Below are 17446 nucleotides of genomic sequence, written 5' to 3' on the forward strand. Positions count from 1 at the left end.
GGCCCAGGTGCTTTCAGCCTGTGCTCCCCAAATTCCTTCTGGAGGATGTTATCAAAGTGCGAACATTCTCTAACTGTCCCATTAAATATATTCAACTCTGAGCTGAGATTATTTCAATGTTATTCTTTCTTTTGAGAAACTTAACAAATAAAGTGCAGGCTGATGTAATTAACACCCGTTTTCATCTTGGTCACATTTTCCACCTGATAACATTGGTTTGTAGATAAGAAAAATAATACATTTCAGATAAAGTCGAATTCCCCTTTTATCATCAGCCCTATCAGTGCAGTAATTCTCACACATACTCAGGGTTGAGAGTCAGTATTCTAGACAGATTGAAGGGACAAAAGGAACGACTAGAAGCGGATGCCTGGGCATTCAAACTGTTCTGCCTAAAGAGAACAGTCAGTGCCCGAGCAGTGAAGGAGGAAGGGCGGGGCGAGGAATTCGCCCGTGTTCCTGCTCGCCCCAGCATTTCCTCCACTGCGTTTTTAATGCCATCCTTCTATAACCTTCAGTGTCTGTTGATTTGTTTGGGAAAGATTAATGGATGTCCTGGAGTCACATCTTCCTGGATTCTAAACTCAGCGCTAAGTAAAATGCTTCTCCGATGGGGCCGCAGTGATATTACTCCAGTGAAAAAAAATTCATGGATCAAACCAGTTAGGGAAATGTTCGACTAAACCAGATGCAACAGACTTCTTTATGGCAGGACTTCTCAGAGACCTTAATATACTAATGATTTGGGTGTATCTCCAAAGGGGAACAGAATATGCAACACTTCTGATTTATTTTGGCCATAGAATGTTTATTTTGTGCTTGATGCTTGTCTTCTACAGAATATAGTTTAGGAATGCTGTCCTAGTCAACACCTGCTCCCCCCTACCCCCGCCACCCCTGCATTTTTTTTTTTATCCCAGTTGGAGAAAATGAAGTCCAGAGAGAGTTGATATTGGCCTGTGTCACTCTGAAAAAGCAGAGCAGAGCTGATTCTGGGACCCAAGAGTCCTGACTTCTAGTGAGGGTTTGTTCAACTGGTCCTAGAGGAACTGAAAGAATCCATTTAGTTGCTATTCACAGCCTAAGAAAAAATTAGTGGTATGGGTAGCTCTCCATGTCAGGAAACAAGTTAACGAAGTTCAGAAATAGTTGCATTAAGAAAAATTTTAAGTGTTGTTAGGGAAACATTATAAACCTGGGGTCCATGACTGTTATGACACTGCAGGCAGAACTCAGGGCATATCTGTCTTTTCCCAGGAACAAGAGCATAGTTCTCTCTGTTGGATTGCAAAAGGGTTCATAGTCCTCAAAGATGAATAACCTCAGTTCAAGTACAACTTTAATGCTCTCCTTCAAGAAATAATCTCCACTCATAAGCACCTGCTGCTCTTCTTTCCCTGAAGGTTTTGAATAAATGAGATTATGCTGTATTCTCTTTGGGGTGTTGCTTCTGAATCTTAATCACTCTTTATCTGTCAGGAACAGGGGTGAACTAAAATAACAACCCTTCTCCCCACCCTCACCCTCACCCCTGTCACTTCCTCTCCTAGCACATGCCTCATTCTGTTTTCCTTCAGAATTATCAATAGCTTCATGAATGTTCCCAGTTATTTTATAGAATTGTTCTATAATTTGATCGAAGCCTCTCCATCCAGCCCTTCAGAAAATAACATTTGGTCTCATAATCTTATGTCTTATAAGTCCTGTGGTGGAGGGAGAACGTCAGGCCAGACCTAGATGTCGATTCTTAGCTTTTCTTGCTGACAGTAATGGACAGTTCCCAATCTGCCCCATCTGGTCAGGGGCCTAGAAACAGCTTTTCTCTCTCCCTTGGATTTTACCTGAAGTTGTGTGTGTGTGTGTGAGACAGAGACAGATATAGATATAGATCTATATATATATAGATCGATCTATCTATCTATCTATCTATCTATCTATCTATCTATATCTATAGATCTATATCTATGTCTATATCTATATCTATATATCTATATCTATATATCTATATCTATATCTATATCATTATCTATATCTATATCTATGGCATTGGGCAAATCATGTCAGAGTAAACAGTATATGAATATGGCTGGGTAGAAAAAGCCTTCAGTCCCCAAATCCCAGCTGTACTTTTGATGTTCTTGCCAGTGACGTGTCAAGCCTATTTATGTGGCTGGAAGGAAGAAAAGAAAGTGCATTTCTTAAAATGATCTGTCTGTTAGATACCAGGCGCTGTTCTAGATACTGTCATATATGTGTAGTTCTCACAAAACCCCTGCAAGCTAGACATTCAGATTCCCATAGTAAGGGTGAGGAAACTGAGGTTTGGAACTTAGGTCCAAGGCCCCAGAGCTAGTAAGTGGCAGAGCTGGGATCTGAATCCACATCAGCCTAACCCTCAGTGACCACTTGGTCCTCACGTCCCATGGGTGTGGTTAGCCAGTTCTGTGCCAGGGATACTCTTCTCTCATCTTCGCAGCCTCGGTAAATTCTGCCTGCTCAGTTTAAGCCTTATCTCCTGCAGGAGCCTTGGTGCCCTCAGGCTTCCCTGATCTCTTCCTTTTCTGACCGCCTAGCAAAATGGAATCATCAGAAACATTTAATTTAGCACTTCCTTACTGAGTGTGTCTTATCTCCTCAATTTGATTGGCAACAATTTGAGAGGGTGAACTTGAGTTTATATTTCTTCTGCACCATCCCACCTACTCACCCCGTCAGTGTACCCAGAAGGTACCCAAAACCCAAGAAGAAGGGGAGGAGGTGGTGGTGGCAAAGCCAGAAAAACATTGGAGCAGGACGAGCTTTCCTCATTTTATAGCTGGAGAGACTGAGACTCAGAGAGGGAAGGCATTTTCCGAGGTCATGTAGCAATTCTGTAAAGCACCTGGGATTAGAACCTGATTTGCTTTTCTGGGCCTCACTGTTAAAAGAAGGAGTAAGGCTAGATGGTCTCTAAGAACCCTTCCAAATCTAATAACTAATTGTTATTAGCTTTACTTTTTCAACGGCATTTAACGGAGCATCTAGTAAGTGCCAGGCACTGTTCTAGGTACTGGAGAATATACTGAGAACAAGAAAGACATATTTAAGCAGTCACAGAGCCTACAGTGTAATGTTTATACCACACTGCGGTAAGGGGCTTAGGTACAGGGTAGGGATTAAGTACAGGGTGTTAGGGAAGTTAGAGAAGACAGGCTCCCCATCTAGATGTGGGGGTGGTGGTCAGGGAAGGATCCAGGAAAACATGATATTTAAGATGAGACCAAATAGAGTTGAGCCAAAAAGGAAAAGCATTTTGGGTGGTTGGAACTGCATGCGTGAAGGCCCAGGGACAGAGCAAGAAGGCAGCACTTTGAGAAGAATAGCAAGTAAATGAGTAAGGGGAAGAGAGGGCGGAAGTGTGCAGGGCCTGGCACGCTGCCCCGAGGAATCTGGACTTCATCCTGGGAGTCATGTAGAGCCTTTGAAGAATGTTAAGTAGCGAAGGACATCATGACATTTGCATTTTATTACTGATATTTTAAAAATATATATTTTTTTATTACAGAAGTAATGCATGTCGATTGCCAAAAATATAAATGTACATTACCTAAAAGAAGAAAAGCAAAATAAAAAGTGTAGAGTCTCATTATGAAATGACCGATGGACGTGAGAGCAGAGACCTGGAGGTGTATCTCTGTGTCCTCAGGCAGCTCGACATCTCTCGGCAGGCCCGCTCCGCTGCTCAGCAGCTGCTCAACAAGTTGCTGCCATTGATTTCTCCTCCCTGGTTGGCAAGCAGCAGTGGGAAATGCCGTTCGGAAGAGATCAATGTAATCGGTGTAACAGGCTGAAAGCTAAATGCCATTTTGCTTACTTACTTAGCCCTGTACTCACGTCGGTCGGTGTTTGACATGCTGGGGGTCCACGTTCAGGTTCAGGGGCCGGGGAACATGTGAATTCTCCACCCTAGAGCCTCAGGTTTCACCTTTGGGAGTTAGTTTCTAGGTCTCAGAGTCTCAGGGTGGTCCATCTAGGTCTGAGATGGGAGGAATTTCCAGGGCTCTAGCTTAACAGTCTTTACGTGCCTCCGAGACTCCATGATCGTCTGATTTCTGGAAACTGGGTAACGGCCATGCTTGTGAGACCGCGGTAGAGCATTAACTCCTTTACTTTTTCATTTGGTCATTCAGCACACGTTTATTGGGGGTTCCCGTGTGCCACCTGCAATTGGATTTCCCCCCACCTGCGACCCTATTGTGTCTAATTTTAGATACTAAACCCTCCCAGGAAACTCCTCTAAACTCAGTATTATGGTGAAACCGGAAGCATGAGGTGTTTTAGTAGGCAAACTCTAAGAGGTCGGTAACTGTGTTGGTGGGAAGGAGATGTGGAGGGCAAGATATGTGCCCACCGCGGTCAGAACAAAGAGACGTCACCCAAGAGGTGGAGAAGTACCAGGTTCTTATACCTTCCTAAGTCTCAGAATTCCAACTCTCAAAGTCTCAGAATTCCAACTGTCTCTTCTTTAAACTCAATTCAATGCCATAAACACTTATGAGGCCCAGTGGGATTACAGTGAGGGTGAAGGCATGGATCTACTTGGTTTCTACCGTCACAGAGCTCAAAGGATTTAACAGGCAAGGGAAGATGGACACAGTTATCCACCATACAAAACTGAAGGTAACAAGTAAGAGTCATGAGAGGGTCTAACACATAGGTATTAGGTATTGCTCTCAAGTCACTGAGATTACTTCCAGCCAGGTTGGGTGAGTCTGGAAAAGCTTTTGGAGAGAAGGTGGCATTTGAAATGGCTCCAGTCAGTTGATTCCATCCTCCTGAAGTTATCCTCTCTAGATCTGGTATTGTTCTGAGATGTGAACAGTATCTGGTTTCAGCTGGAAACGAGGCCGGCGATGTTTGAAGAGGAAGGACGGAAGACAAGAGTACAGGCTGAGAGTAGGAAAGGACGCGAGGACTAGGGTTTAGGATTTAGGTGTATTAGGATTAGGATGTGTGGAATTGGGGTCGAGGGAATCTCATGTAGAAGGAATAGCACAAGCAGTGGTGTATAGGCAGAAGCATTAAAACAGTTGAGTTTAGCTCAAACATTAGCAACATAAGTATTAAAAAGTCCTCCTTACTGAGGACCTACAGTGTACCAGGCATGTGCTAAGCATGCCACACACTTCAGCTCATTTTATTTCTAAACCAGGCCTATAACACAGGTATTTCCCTAACCTTATAGATGAAGAAGATTCAGAAAGTTAAATAATTTGTCCCAATTCACAGTTAGTAAACATTTGGGTTGGAATTTGAATCTAGTTTTTCTGACTATAAAAAGTTTGTGCTCTCAACCACTCTGCCGTGATAAGGCTGTAAAATGGACTTGAGGCTGGGGCTCCTTAGCTGCCAAACCAAGGTGTTTGGATTTTATTCTGTAGCCAGTTGGGCACCACTGAAGTCTGAAACAGTGGAACAGTATCACAATTTGGCTTCAGTAAGATCAGCATGGTAGGAATGACTATGAAATGTTGGAAGTGAGAGAACACAGGCACAGGGAGACCTGCTTTGAGGTCGTGACAGGCCATTTGAGAAATGAGGAGCTACACGAAGATAATAGGAATGGGGAGCAGGGTGGGCGAGAATCAGAGTTCTTTGTCATCATCATCTTCATCATTTTCGTCATTATAGCTAGAAAGAACCTTTGGAGAATTCTGTCTCGACTCCTTCATTTTACCCATGGCCCTGAGAGGGAAAGGGACTTTCCCCAGGTCACACAGCACTTCAGTGACTAAGATGGGGCTTGCATACAAGCTGGATCCCCATCCCATTCTTTTCTTACTTATTTACTCGTACACCTTTGAGGGCAGCAAGAGGAGGACCAGCTGAATCTGCCGTTGGGAGGGTTCTGCTCACCTTGGAGAAGCTCTAATCTATACTCAGCTCTGACAGGGTTTGGGATTAAGATGCATGAGAGCTGGACCAGTCTGCTGAAAGCCAGGGGCTAGGGGCTGTTCAGAGTAGAGGCTGGCCAGGCTTGGTTTCTGAGCTGCTGCTTCCTTTCCCACCTGCTGCTCTCCTTCTCCGGTGCTTCCCCAGAACTCTGAGAAGCACTGTGAAACCAGAGTCATAGATGGTGCCTCCAAATGTAAGAAGAGTCAGCTCCAGTCTCCAGACAGCCTTGTGAGGGTATGGATCTAGCTCACTGGCATATGTAGAATTCACTTAACTAAGTGCCAGGCACTGTGCTAAGTGTTTTAATGAACTCTGTCCAGATTCTCACAGTGATACCATTTTACCAAGAAATTGAGGCTTAGGGCTACTTAGTGCTTTGTCTAAAGTTAGTGACAGAGCTGAGGCTCGAATCTACAACTGGTTGACTCCAAAGTCTTATGCTTTTAAATAGTACACTGTATTGGCTCCTTTTATTAATAATGTCTTATGCTTATTTGCTGCTTTTTACTTTTTAAAGCACCTTCACATTAATTTTCTTCTATGAGGTTTGGCATAGAAGACAAAATTCTTATTCCTATTGGACACATCTGGAAACTAAAACCTTAAAAGCTCAAATTCCCACCATTAGTTATTGGTAGATCCAGAACTGATAATAACCATGCAAATAATACTAATGGATTGAGGCTTTACCACATGCAAGGAATGATGCTAAGGGTTTTATATGTCTTATTTTATCTTCACAATAATCCTGTGGTATAGATTCTATTATCATTCCCATTGCACAGTTAGGTAAATCAAAGCACACAGAAATTAAAAAAACACTCTCGGCATCACAAAGCTAGTAAATGGCAAAGCAGGGATTTGAACCCAAGGTGTTAATGCCAGAGCCCAAGCACTTAACCATTGGACTACAACCCAGAATCTCCCAGAAATTCACTGAGTAACAGTTTCATGGCACCCTAGTGCCACTGGATACTGCCTCTGGCTACTGTGGGTTTGTCAAAACCCACAATTAGCAGGAAGTATTCAAAAGGGTAAATGAAAAAAAGCTTCTGCCCCAGGTCCAACAGTCCACTAGTGCTCCTGCTTTAACCCTCCGATTTGACTCATTGTCTGCTCTACACTCAAGTCCAGTGCTGGCAGACTCCCCCGATCCTGACTCATTGCCTCTCTGGCTCCAGATGCTTGCTTTGTGCCCTGAACCTCTCCTAAGTCACCACCCTGCCTAATGCATTCTCATTTGGGTCTCACACAATCAGAGCTACATTCGTTGTAAAGAACTGTAGGTGGTTTGGACCAGTGGAGCTGAGCATCTTTGTTCGTCTCTAGGGGATCACTAAAGCCCAGCATGAGTTTAATAATTACATAAACATGCTAATAGCAGCTGCTTTTATTGGTGTCTAACATTTGCTAGAACTTTATATGCATTGTATCTCTAAACCCATCATCAACATAGCACACTGGGTATTATTACGTTCATTTTATAGGTCAGGAAACGGAAACTCAGGGAGGTTAGTCAGAGGTTAAATGTCTTGCTCAGAGTTCCTTAGCTAGTAGCAGTAGTGCTAGAGTAGGGATATGAATCCAGGACTGTCTGGCTCCCAATTTCACATTCTTTTGACAATTTCATACTGCTTCTCTATTTCCTTTATTTTTCATTTTTTGTTTTTATTTTTTAAACCAAGTTCCTAGATGGGTAGGTTAGAGAAATATAGTAGACATAGTATATTGGCCCCACCCCGGCCCATGTGGCAGGTTGGCTCATACATATCCTTGCAGTCTGTATAAGGTGAAGGACTTCGGATTGTCATATTAAACAGTGAGGTGGCTTCAAAGCTGGTTGCAAATTGAAGGGTGGACATTAACGTGGAAAGAGGACAGTGTCGGCAGTCCGGGGTACAATGGTGAGACACCGACAAACTTGGAAATATAGCAAATAAGGTTGCTCTTTGAGCATTAAACTAACGGCAGAGATGAATATGCAGCAGAGGAGCTGGGCGAGGCCCAGCATCAATCACAGTGACCCATGTGCAATCTCAATGATTTAGAACAGGCACGTGCTTGTACTTTAATAAGTGGAACCCTAATTTATTGTACTGTGTCTTGTTTAGCGAACTATTTTATAAACCTGTGGGAGACATTCATTTAGTAGTTTGGGGAGCAGGAATTTGGCAATTGCTAATCTAGCATCACCTGGGGTACAGTGTCACTCTGTCTGGAGGAACACCAGCTTTTTTGTCACTGGAAAGAGGGTTTCTGTACAGTGACGGAATTTGGCAATCGCTAATCTAGCATCACCTGGGGTACAGGGTCACTCTGTCTGGAGGAACACCAGGTTTTTTTGTCACTGGAAAGAGGGTTTCTGTACAGTGAAGCAAGGATGGTTCCTTAGACCTCTCTCTGGCTTGGATGGAATATCCCTCAAGACTGTCTGCCTTTTCCTGAAGTTCCAGGTATGTCAGAAGCAACTTTTGATTGGCTTCCCTTATATTCAGAGAGTGGCAAGGAAGCATTTTCATGGAGGACAAGAGCATTCTTCTTATTAGAATGGAAAGATCCATGGTAAATTAAAATAACTTGACAATCTTATTTACCCACTTCAATCTTTTGTGGGTTTGATTGTCATGAGTCAGCATTCCCGAAGCTAATCTGATGGAGAGCCAACTCTGAGCTGTCATAAATTCATGATGGTGATGCCTCTCTTGGTGGTGTTTTGGGAGAGAGTCATCCAGCAGATGATACCAAGACTGCCTGTAATTCTGTTTTCTGCCCGTAACAGACTCTAATGGCATTTATGAGTGCTCTCTCCTTGGTCTCCTCTTAGTCTTTAGTTTACCAAGGCTTTGTGGAGTGTGGAGCCATGTCTAACTGGATGACATTTAATAGACTTTCTCTTAGATCCCCCACAACCCAAGAGTATAAGAAGTGACCTAATAATAGCTGTGTAGAAAGACTGTAAAATGTAATGGGAAAAGCAACAACAAAAAAAGGATCTTATCTACAATAGCAACTAACCCACAAAATATCTAGGAATAAGCCTAATAAATAAATGAGTTGTATATATTAAAAAAACAGCTTTAAAACTTTACTGAAAACCATAAAGGAGTACCTATTATAGATGGGGAGACATACCATGTTTATAAAATATTGTAAAGATATCACTTCTTCCCAAATTAATCTATAAACCCGACCTAAAAAATCTGAGGCAATTTTCATAAGCCTCCACAGGCTGATTTTAAAGTTCATGTGGAAGAGAAAATGGGCTGGAAAGGTCAAGAAAAACTTGTAAAAGAAGAACAAGAGAAGACTTTTTCTACTGGACATAGAAATATAGTGTTTAGCCATAGTAATTAAAGTAGTGTGGTATTGGTGTAGAAACAGACAAACAGAGCAATGAGACAATAAACTGAGACTAGAAACAGACCAGGTAAATACGGGCATTTAGCTTATGAAAAAGATAGCATTTCAAATCGGTGGAGAAATAATGACTACTTAAGAATGATGTCGGAAAAATTACTGTCTAATCAGGGAGAAGTAAAATTAAACCACCACCAAATACTTTATAGAAGACTAAACTGAACCAAACAAATTAAGGAGGTACATGTAAAAACTATAATATTCAAAACGCCCAATAAACATATGGAAAGATGCTCAAATTCACTAGCAATCTAGAGTGAAAATTTAAAATGACAAGAAGTGTCATTTAAAAAATCTCACCTGGTTAGGTAAAAAACCTTGATAATATCTTGGGTTGGCAAGGAGAAAGAGAAATGAACACTGTTATGAAGACAGTAAATTATCGAAGCTTCTTCAGAAGAGTTGGGCAATAATATCTGTCAAAATAATTTTAAAAGTGCATTCTTTTTTTTTGATAAAGTAATTCCAATTCTAGAATAGATCCTAAGGAAATGCACAAAGAGTTCCGTCCAAGAATATTCATTCTGGCGATGTTTATAGCAGTGAAAAGCTGCATCAGCCTAGAGGGCTGTTAGGAGAAGGGTGGTTAAACACCGTGACGTGCTGTCCAGGCCGTGGAATTTCACAGGCAGGCCAGAACGTCTGGAACCAGGTTAAAATCATTTTGTCATATACTGAATGTAATAATAATAAACTCCTTATTATGTTTCCAAGTTTGGTGGTGTGTGGAGAGTTAGGAATGAGGTAGACCTGTATGTAGTGATGTGGGGAGATTCTAAGACACGGTAGAAGTGAAAAAAGCAGACTGTGCTGCACAGTTCTATTTCTACAAAGTTGTGTGTATTCACATAAATGTTTGTACAGGCAAGGAGGGGAGACTAGTAGGACGTATACTAGATTGTGTATTTGCATTTCTCTTTCTCTCTGTTTTCTTTTTCACTGGATTCATTATAAAAGCTTGTTTTTGTCTATTGCTCATATACTTGAAAAAATGTGCCAGAGTTTTGCTGTCCATAATCATACTGTGGATAGACTGTCACTAGTCCGTAGGGGTCGTGGGCACAGGGTACCTGTCTGTGCAAGGCTAGTTTGACCCTTGGTGAGGGAGGCTGGAGCTTATGACCTAATAATGGAAACAGTGAGATTCATGCCCAAAGGACATCAGCACACACACACAGACACACACACTCTCATTCATTGCCCATAGTTCCACATGAATTCCAGCCATATACATGCCACGTACACCTGCACACGTGTACAGACATACTCAAACTCACATACTGATTCATATGTAAATACTCTTTCACTTATTCACATGTATTTGTATGGATATATATTCACATGCATATGCATAAATACAGGTAAATATGCTGACTCATGCATATTTAAATAAATCTAGCATCACCTGGGGTACAGGGTCACTCTGTCTGGAGGAACACCAGCTTATTTAATAATATGCATATTTAAGTATGCATAAGACTGATGCATACTTAAATATGTGCTTATATATTCACTAATATCCACACACAGTTACATAAATGGAAAAATATACTTCATGTACATTCGCTCTTAAATACTTTTGCATATTCTTACATATATGCATGCACACAGATACATGCACATACACACTTATACATATTCATATTTATATTTATAACCACAGAAATACACATACTTATATTCATACCTGTACATGGCCATACACATTTCTGTTTGAAGTTACATGTCCAGTATATTCAAACTAGCATACACATATACACATGCCTATGTGTGCATTTGCACTAACACACAGTTCCACAATACACACACATGCATACATACTACACAGATACATGGATGCTGCAGTGCACACTTAAGCACACTCATAAGCATGTATGTGTCCAGACAAGCTGGGCGGCTCCCTGTAGGTTCTAGCTCCAGATCTTTCTCCTGTAGACTATTGAGGGGCTGCTCTAGATCAGGAGCCCCTTCCCACTTCTTCCTCATCCATTCCTGTTACAACTTCTACCTATGTCTTGCTGCCTAGACTTAGAACAAGAGACCCTGCAAAGGTCAGATGAAGGACAGGCAGCCTCATCTCTCCCCTGGTCTAGAATGGATAGAGACCCCTACTTGCTGGCTGCCTCTCTCTGCTCTCAGGTCTGTTAGCTCTGGTGAATAAAACCAGGCCCTGGGAAACAGACTGTCAGGCTTAGGGACTCCAGCTGTTTATAGAGCTGCTATGTACTCCTGCTGCTCCTGAAGAACAAATATAGCCTGGAAAGTCTCTGATATCGAGACTATGTCCATATTACAGTGGACCCAGAGTGCATAACCAGCTCTGTTGGAGAGTCATAGCCCTGGGCTGGGAGTTTGGGGGCCTGGGCATGTCTGTTCAGTAAAGTTCCCTTTCAGCTCTAACTCCATAGGACCGAAAGGAAATGAGAGGGACTGGGTAATCCCAAACAGCCAGGAGTTAAATATTCATATTTGGCTCAGGAGAACATGGGCTTCGGGGTAAGATAGATCTCAATTCATATCCTGCCTCTGCCACTCATTAGTCATGTATCCTTGTGTAAGTGACTTAACCGTTCTGATCCTCAGTTTCCTTATCTGTAAGATGGGGGATAACATTTCCTGCCTCCTGGGGCTTCTCATGTGGTCTAAATGAGATGATATATGCAGAGGTACTCTGCACACTGCCTGGCACACGGTAGCACTTAATGTGTGGTTGTTGCTCTTGTATTCTGAGTGACTGGGAAAGAGGCTTGAATGGGAAAGGGATCCAAATGATTTGGTTGGTGTGATCTAGGGGAGAAGGAAGCTGAAAGGAGAGGAACCCTTGGCCACTGCAAAGAGCACCCATTCCATGCTGTGCGACTTGTTCATGTGATATGACCACTGTAGCCATCATTTCTCTATTTTCTCTGTAAAATAGAGAAATGGCGTCACATTTTCTCTGTAAAATAGAGAAATGGTTTAGACCATTTCTTAAGTTTTTTTCTAGCTCTGAGATTTTTAGTCTCTCCTCCCTTAAATCATTTGCAAAATAAATTAAAGACATATAGATAATAAAGAACCCAGTGGGGAAAAAATCACAATAGTATAGAATGTGCAAGCTGGAAAATGACAATTCCTACTTTGGATTAACTTTCATAAATAAGAAACCTGTGTCACCTATGGACCACCCTAGGGAGGCCCATCATTGCCAATCCTTCATTTCCCACCTAAAGGTCATTTGTCTACCCTACTGGGGGCCATCTTTTCGGGGCTCCGCTTGTTGGTTATCTCCATTATCACCATTTACTATTTTTCCCTGAGGAGTGCTGAGCCTGGCATGATATGAGATTGAATTTCCACTTTGAATAGAACTTAGGTCGTTGTGTAAGTGTGCTTTATGGGTCTGTGGTCCTCCAATTTCCCAAGTCTGTGCTCTTTGGTGTTATGGCAGCATCCTGCAGAACAAACACTTGTCTGTGGGTCATGACCCCTGGAGCTTATTAATCCCTGCTCGGTCACTGCTAACCAGCTCTGTGATGTGATGTCTCCATTTCCCACTTTCCTCAGCTGTATGATGGGGAACATAGTGTTTGCCATTTCTGCTTTATGCAGTGGTTGTAAGACCTAGTGTTCGGAGAAGAAATCAAGTAGGAGAGTGAGCGTGAAATATGTTGAAAATTGTAAGTGACATTTAATAATAACAGCTGACATTCACTGTGTGTGTATTTCGTGTCAGGCACTGCACATAGCACTTTCTACGCTTTATTTCTTCATTCTCACAGCAGGTCACATGGTGGGTGCTGTTGGTTTCCCGTTTTATCGATGAGGAAGCTGACTGAGGCCGCCTTGCCCAGATCATAGAGCCTCAGATTTGTTTGGGTATGGAAAACTGGGTCCTAATTGCTGCACTGTCTCTGTAGGAAGCCAAATGCAGCAGGAGTGAAGTCTGGAATGGTAGACAGGAGGCATGGAGGTGGGGAAACTAAGGCTCACAGAAGTCTTGCTCAAGATTACATAGCTAATTTGTGATATCTCTGAGGCTTCGGTATCAAGAATCTCTATTATCATCATCTTTTCTTCATCATCATCGTCATCATCAAAATAGAGCATTTACTAAGCATTTACTGTGATAAATACTTTCCTGCACATACTACCCATAATAACTTGATGAGGTGAATATGTTCATCACTGCTGGAATTTATTTTATTTTTATTTATTTTTTATTTTTTAGGTGAGACAGCTCTTGGTTGACCTCACAGATTGCAAGGACCTTGTCAGCTTACAATCCCTTATTTTTTATTTTTTATGCCTACAGCACCTGGTCTTCCTAGGTGGTCTCCCATCCAAGTACTAACCAGGCCCGACCCTGCTTAGCTTCCGAGATCAGACGGCATCGGGCTTGTTCAGGGTAGCATGACCATAGACGGGATTTTACAGATGAGGAAACTGAGGCTTAACGACACGAAGCAAATCAGCTCCTCACATATAGTGAGTGAGCCGAGGGCTATGTGACGCCAGAGCCTGGGCTTTTAACTCCCGCACAAAATAAAGGCAAACTGCTGTTCTTTCAGGAGTCTGCATCACGGAAGTAGATCCGTGTGGTCATTATAGAGAAACAAGTAGGAGTGGTGGTGGAGTGCAGATGCGTACGCCTGTCCTCAAATAACCAAGTTCTTTATATGACCGTGGTCCCTGACTGGGTTTGAGAACTATTTACCTTTTCAGAATAGCGAAGCTGTCAACACCCACTGCACGAAGTAGTACAGTAGTGCAAATGTCGGTGCACCTCTGATTTGGGAGGGAGAAGAAAAGCAGAGGGGCTTATTAGGAGCGCTTAGGAGGACATCCATTCAAAGTGTGGAAAAACTTGGCTTTTGATACTGGATACTGAGTGAAAAGCAGCCATAATTGTTCCTTATTGACAAGTGGGATCATTTCCATTTGGAGATAATGGACCTTGTAGTTTTAGAGACTTTGATCAGTTGTCCTTTGGATGTGGACAGGTTCTACCTGGCCAAATCAAGACTGGCCTCTGCAAAAGGGCAAATTTTGGACCATTTGCCACATGACCTACAGAGAATTCAAGGATTTTTGCCAATCTGGGACTGAAAGTTTAGATCTAATGTTTAGGATGAAATAGTGGTTTGATTGACAAACGATATATCTGGTTTGGTTTATTTATTTAAAAAATTATTGAATGCCTGTTATTAAATCACTGCACTGGCTGCTGAGGTTACCACAGGAAATGAGACAAAATTCTGGACCACAAAGCACTTCCATTATAGTGAAAAGAGAGACAAATATGCAGCCTGTGGTGGTGTTAAGTGTAAGGTTAAGTGCTATTATGAGAATTGTAAAATGTCTCATGAGAATGGGAAGGGAGACATCCTAGCCTTGGGTCAAGCACACATGAATGCACGCACACACGTGTTCGAGGGTGAAGGCTTCCTATGGAGGCAATTCTAAGCAGAGACTTAAAAGAGAATAAGAGATGGCAAGGGAAAGGAGGCTGGAGTGGGTGCTCTGGGCAGAGGCCCCAACAACATCGACAGAAGCTGTAAACCAGAGAGAGCACCACCTGTGTGGAGAACTCTGAGCATTTCCGTTTATCCCAAATAGGACATGAGAGAGAGAAGAGATGAAGCAGGGCAGAATCCCAAAGGGCCTTCTCAGCTTTGCAGAGGAATTTGGGCTTAATGCTGAAGGTAGGAGGAGTCCTGGGGGAGGTATTAAAGTAAGGGGTGGTGTGGTTAGTGTGTATTTCATGAAGACCACTGTGTGAGAAAGAATGGATGGGGGTGGGGGGGAGACGTGCAAGATGAAAGTCGAGAACCCTTTGTAGTAATGAGAGCAAGCCATAACGGCAGCCTAAACTAGATTAGGGACAGGTAGATGTCCAGAAATGGATGGTTTAGAGGACTTCAAGGAAGCAACATCTATAGGACTTGGTGACTGACTAGCTGCTTCTCTGCTCATAAAGAGATGATTTTAGGTGGCCTTAATTATTTTCTCACAAGCTAGATCACTCTCTTCAAAAGAAGTACAATTGATTTTTTTGTTTCGTTTTCAAGGATTGAGAAAAAATTTTTAAAGTGTCATTGTACTAATTTATAATTACTAATGTAATACTTACTCCTTGTAGAAATTTGAAAAAATATAGAAATACTGAAAGAAGAAAATAAAATTATAGATAAGTCTATGATACAGGGATAATTGCTATTAACATTTTAGTATTTTTCCTTTTAGTCTTTTTTTCTAGTGTTATTGACTAGTGTTATTTTAAACTTTTTACCATGGGAATTTTTAAATACATACAAAGGTAGAGAATAGAGTAGAATCAACCCAATGTACCAATTTCAGCTTCTTATAACCAGTCTTCTGTTATTCCACAGTTGAATTTGAAACTTATAAGCATGTGTTTAATTTTAATCTAAAACTTTAGCCCGTTGATATAACTTTGTTTTTATAATCCTGGGCATTTGGCCTGTGCTAGCCCTGCTGGCTCTTTGGTTATTTTCAGAAGTATATCTTCACGGAAAACATTGACTAGGATAGCAAAAAGGTCCAAGTCTCATGGTATACCACTGGAGATCTGAAAATATATCAGATTCCCCACCTCCTTGGGGAAGACCAATGCAGAGGGTATTTTAGGGAGAGAGAGTTATCCCCAGCATGAAATAGCAGCTTGTGTTTTAACTTACTCACCATAGTTGTCTCAGCAATGGAACCAAAGCTGTTGATGAAAATGTTGCAGCTCACATTCACCGGGGGACCTGCCAATCAAGAGAGAGCACTGCTTAGCTCCATGGCCCTGAAGAAACCCACAGGATCAGGCCTGTTCCTGGAACACTGACCTCAGGGATGGACCCCCCTTGGTGAGGAGACCCTTGCTTGCCCTCCACCCCAACCCTGAGAAGCTGGGACTCCTAGCCACATTGCTGAGCTAGATTCCCTGGTCCCTAAGTGAGCACCAGATACAGAGCACCAGAGGCTGAGCTGATATGTACTTTCATTAACACAGGGTGATTCGTCCTCCTGCCATATGGTTGAAATCCCTTCCCTAAACCCCATCAGCTGCCTTCTAATTTGTGGCTGAAATGTATTTCAGGCTACAACATTTGGAGGCCATCTTGGGAATCGCAGGAACAGCAAGTTCTTTGCCTTGAACTTATGAACCACGAATGATTGCTTTGAAAGGGTGTTGATGGGAACTACCAGCTGAGGAATCCAGAGGGAACCTCAAGGGAAGTCCATAAGACTTTGTTAAGTACTTTCCCAGGCAAGCTGTTTTGAGTCCTGCTGCAAAGGATAGGAAATAGGTGGAGTGTTCGCTCTTTGGAATCGTATTGTTAGAGGGACCTCTGTCCAGTTGGAACCGAATCTCGTCATTTTATACTATTAATTATAGCAGTGACCGTTTACTGAGCACTACAGGGTTTGCTGCTGTCACTAACATGATCTCATTCCATCCTCTCAGCGACTCCATGAGAAGATATGGTTATTACCTCTGTTTTACAGGCGAGGAAACAGAGGCTCAGAGAGGTTATTTGTCCACAGCCACACAGTTAGCAAATAACCAAATGAGAGTTCGAATTCAGATTTATCTAATTCCAAAGCTGGCGATCTTAATGGCTATACTTGAATCCAGAGTTTTGAGCACTGGCTTCCACATGAGCTGACAAGAGGGCCAGCCTACAAGAACCAGAGAGAGGGATGTGAGACCATGGATAAGAGCGATGTAAGGAGTAGGAGCCCAGGTATAAGAGAGGTTCTGGAGAGCAAGGTATTAGGGAAGACCCCATGAAAGTGATGACCTTGAGCTGACATTGAAGGTGGGTAAGACTTCGATAATAGGTCATAATGCTACACATGAAGATCGTAATGTGCAATTTGTGAATTTTTTCAGGTCTCCCTTCTTGTTGTTCCTCAAGAGGTCCAGAGGTAGGCAAGGCAAAGTTACTGTCCCCGCTGTGCAAGTGGAGCACAGAGAGTTTTAGCAACTCACCTGAGCTCATTTAGCCAGCAAGTGGTGGACCTAGGAATCGAGCTCGTTTTCTGATTGTGGAAGGAAGGAAGCAGATATTCTTGTCTCCTGTCACCAACTCCTCTCTTTCCC

At 42.4% G+C, this 17446-nt stretch overlaps 1 protein-coding gene, 1 long non-coding RNA gene and 1 pseudogene across 6 annotated transcripts in view; 1 reads left to right on the plus strand and 2 right to left on the minus strand.

Annotated features, from left to right (window-relative positions):
• Positions 1-17446, minus strand: part of GLRA1 (glycine receptor alpha 1) — a 71947-nt gene that overhangs the window by 20340 nt on the left and 34161 nt on the right. For 4 of the 5 annotated variants that reach the window (XM_006906434.1, XM_006906435.2, XM_006906433.1 and 1 more), the window contains one exon: positions 16036-16103. In XM_006906434.1, the coding sequence (XP_006906496.1) occupies positions 16036-16103 (68 nt within the window). Of the gene's footprint in view, positions 1-16035; positions 16104-17446 lie in introns of those variants that run through there. The other variant, XM_025043157.1, reaches the window with a different exon arrangement.
• Positions 13637-13755, minus strand: LOC112475348 (annotated as a pseudogene).
• LOC112475245 overlaps positions 14948-17446 on the plus strand; it is a 222223-nt gene continuing 219724 nt past the window's right edge. The window contains exons 1-2 of the long non-coding RNA XR_003044651.1: positions 14948-15035; positions 16041-16205. This is a non-coding gene — a long non-coding RNA (uncharacterized LOC112475245). The remainder of the gene's footprint in view (positions 15036-16040; positions 16206-17446) is intronic.

The sequence above is a fragment of the Pteropus alecto genome, unplaced genomic scaffold (genome assembly GCF_000325575.1).
Source record: "Pteropus alecto unplaced genomic scaffold, ASM32557v1 scaffold40, whole genome shotgun sequence".
Lineage (NCBI taxonomy): Eukaryota > Metazoa > Chordata > Mammalia > Chiroptera > Pteropodidae > Pteropus > Pteropus alecto.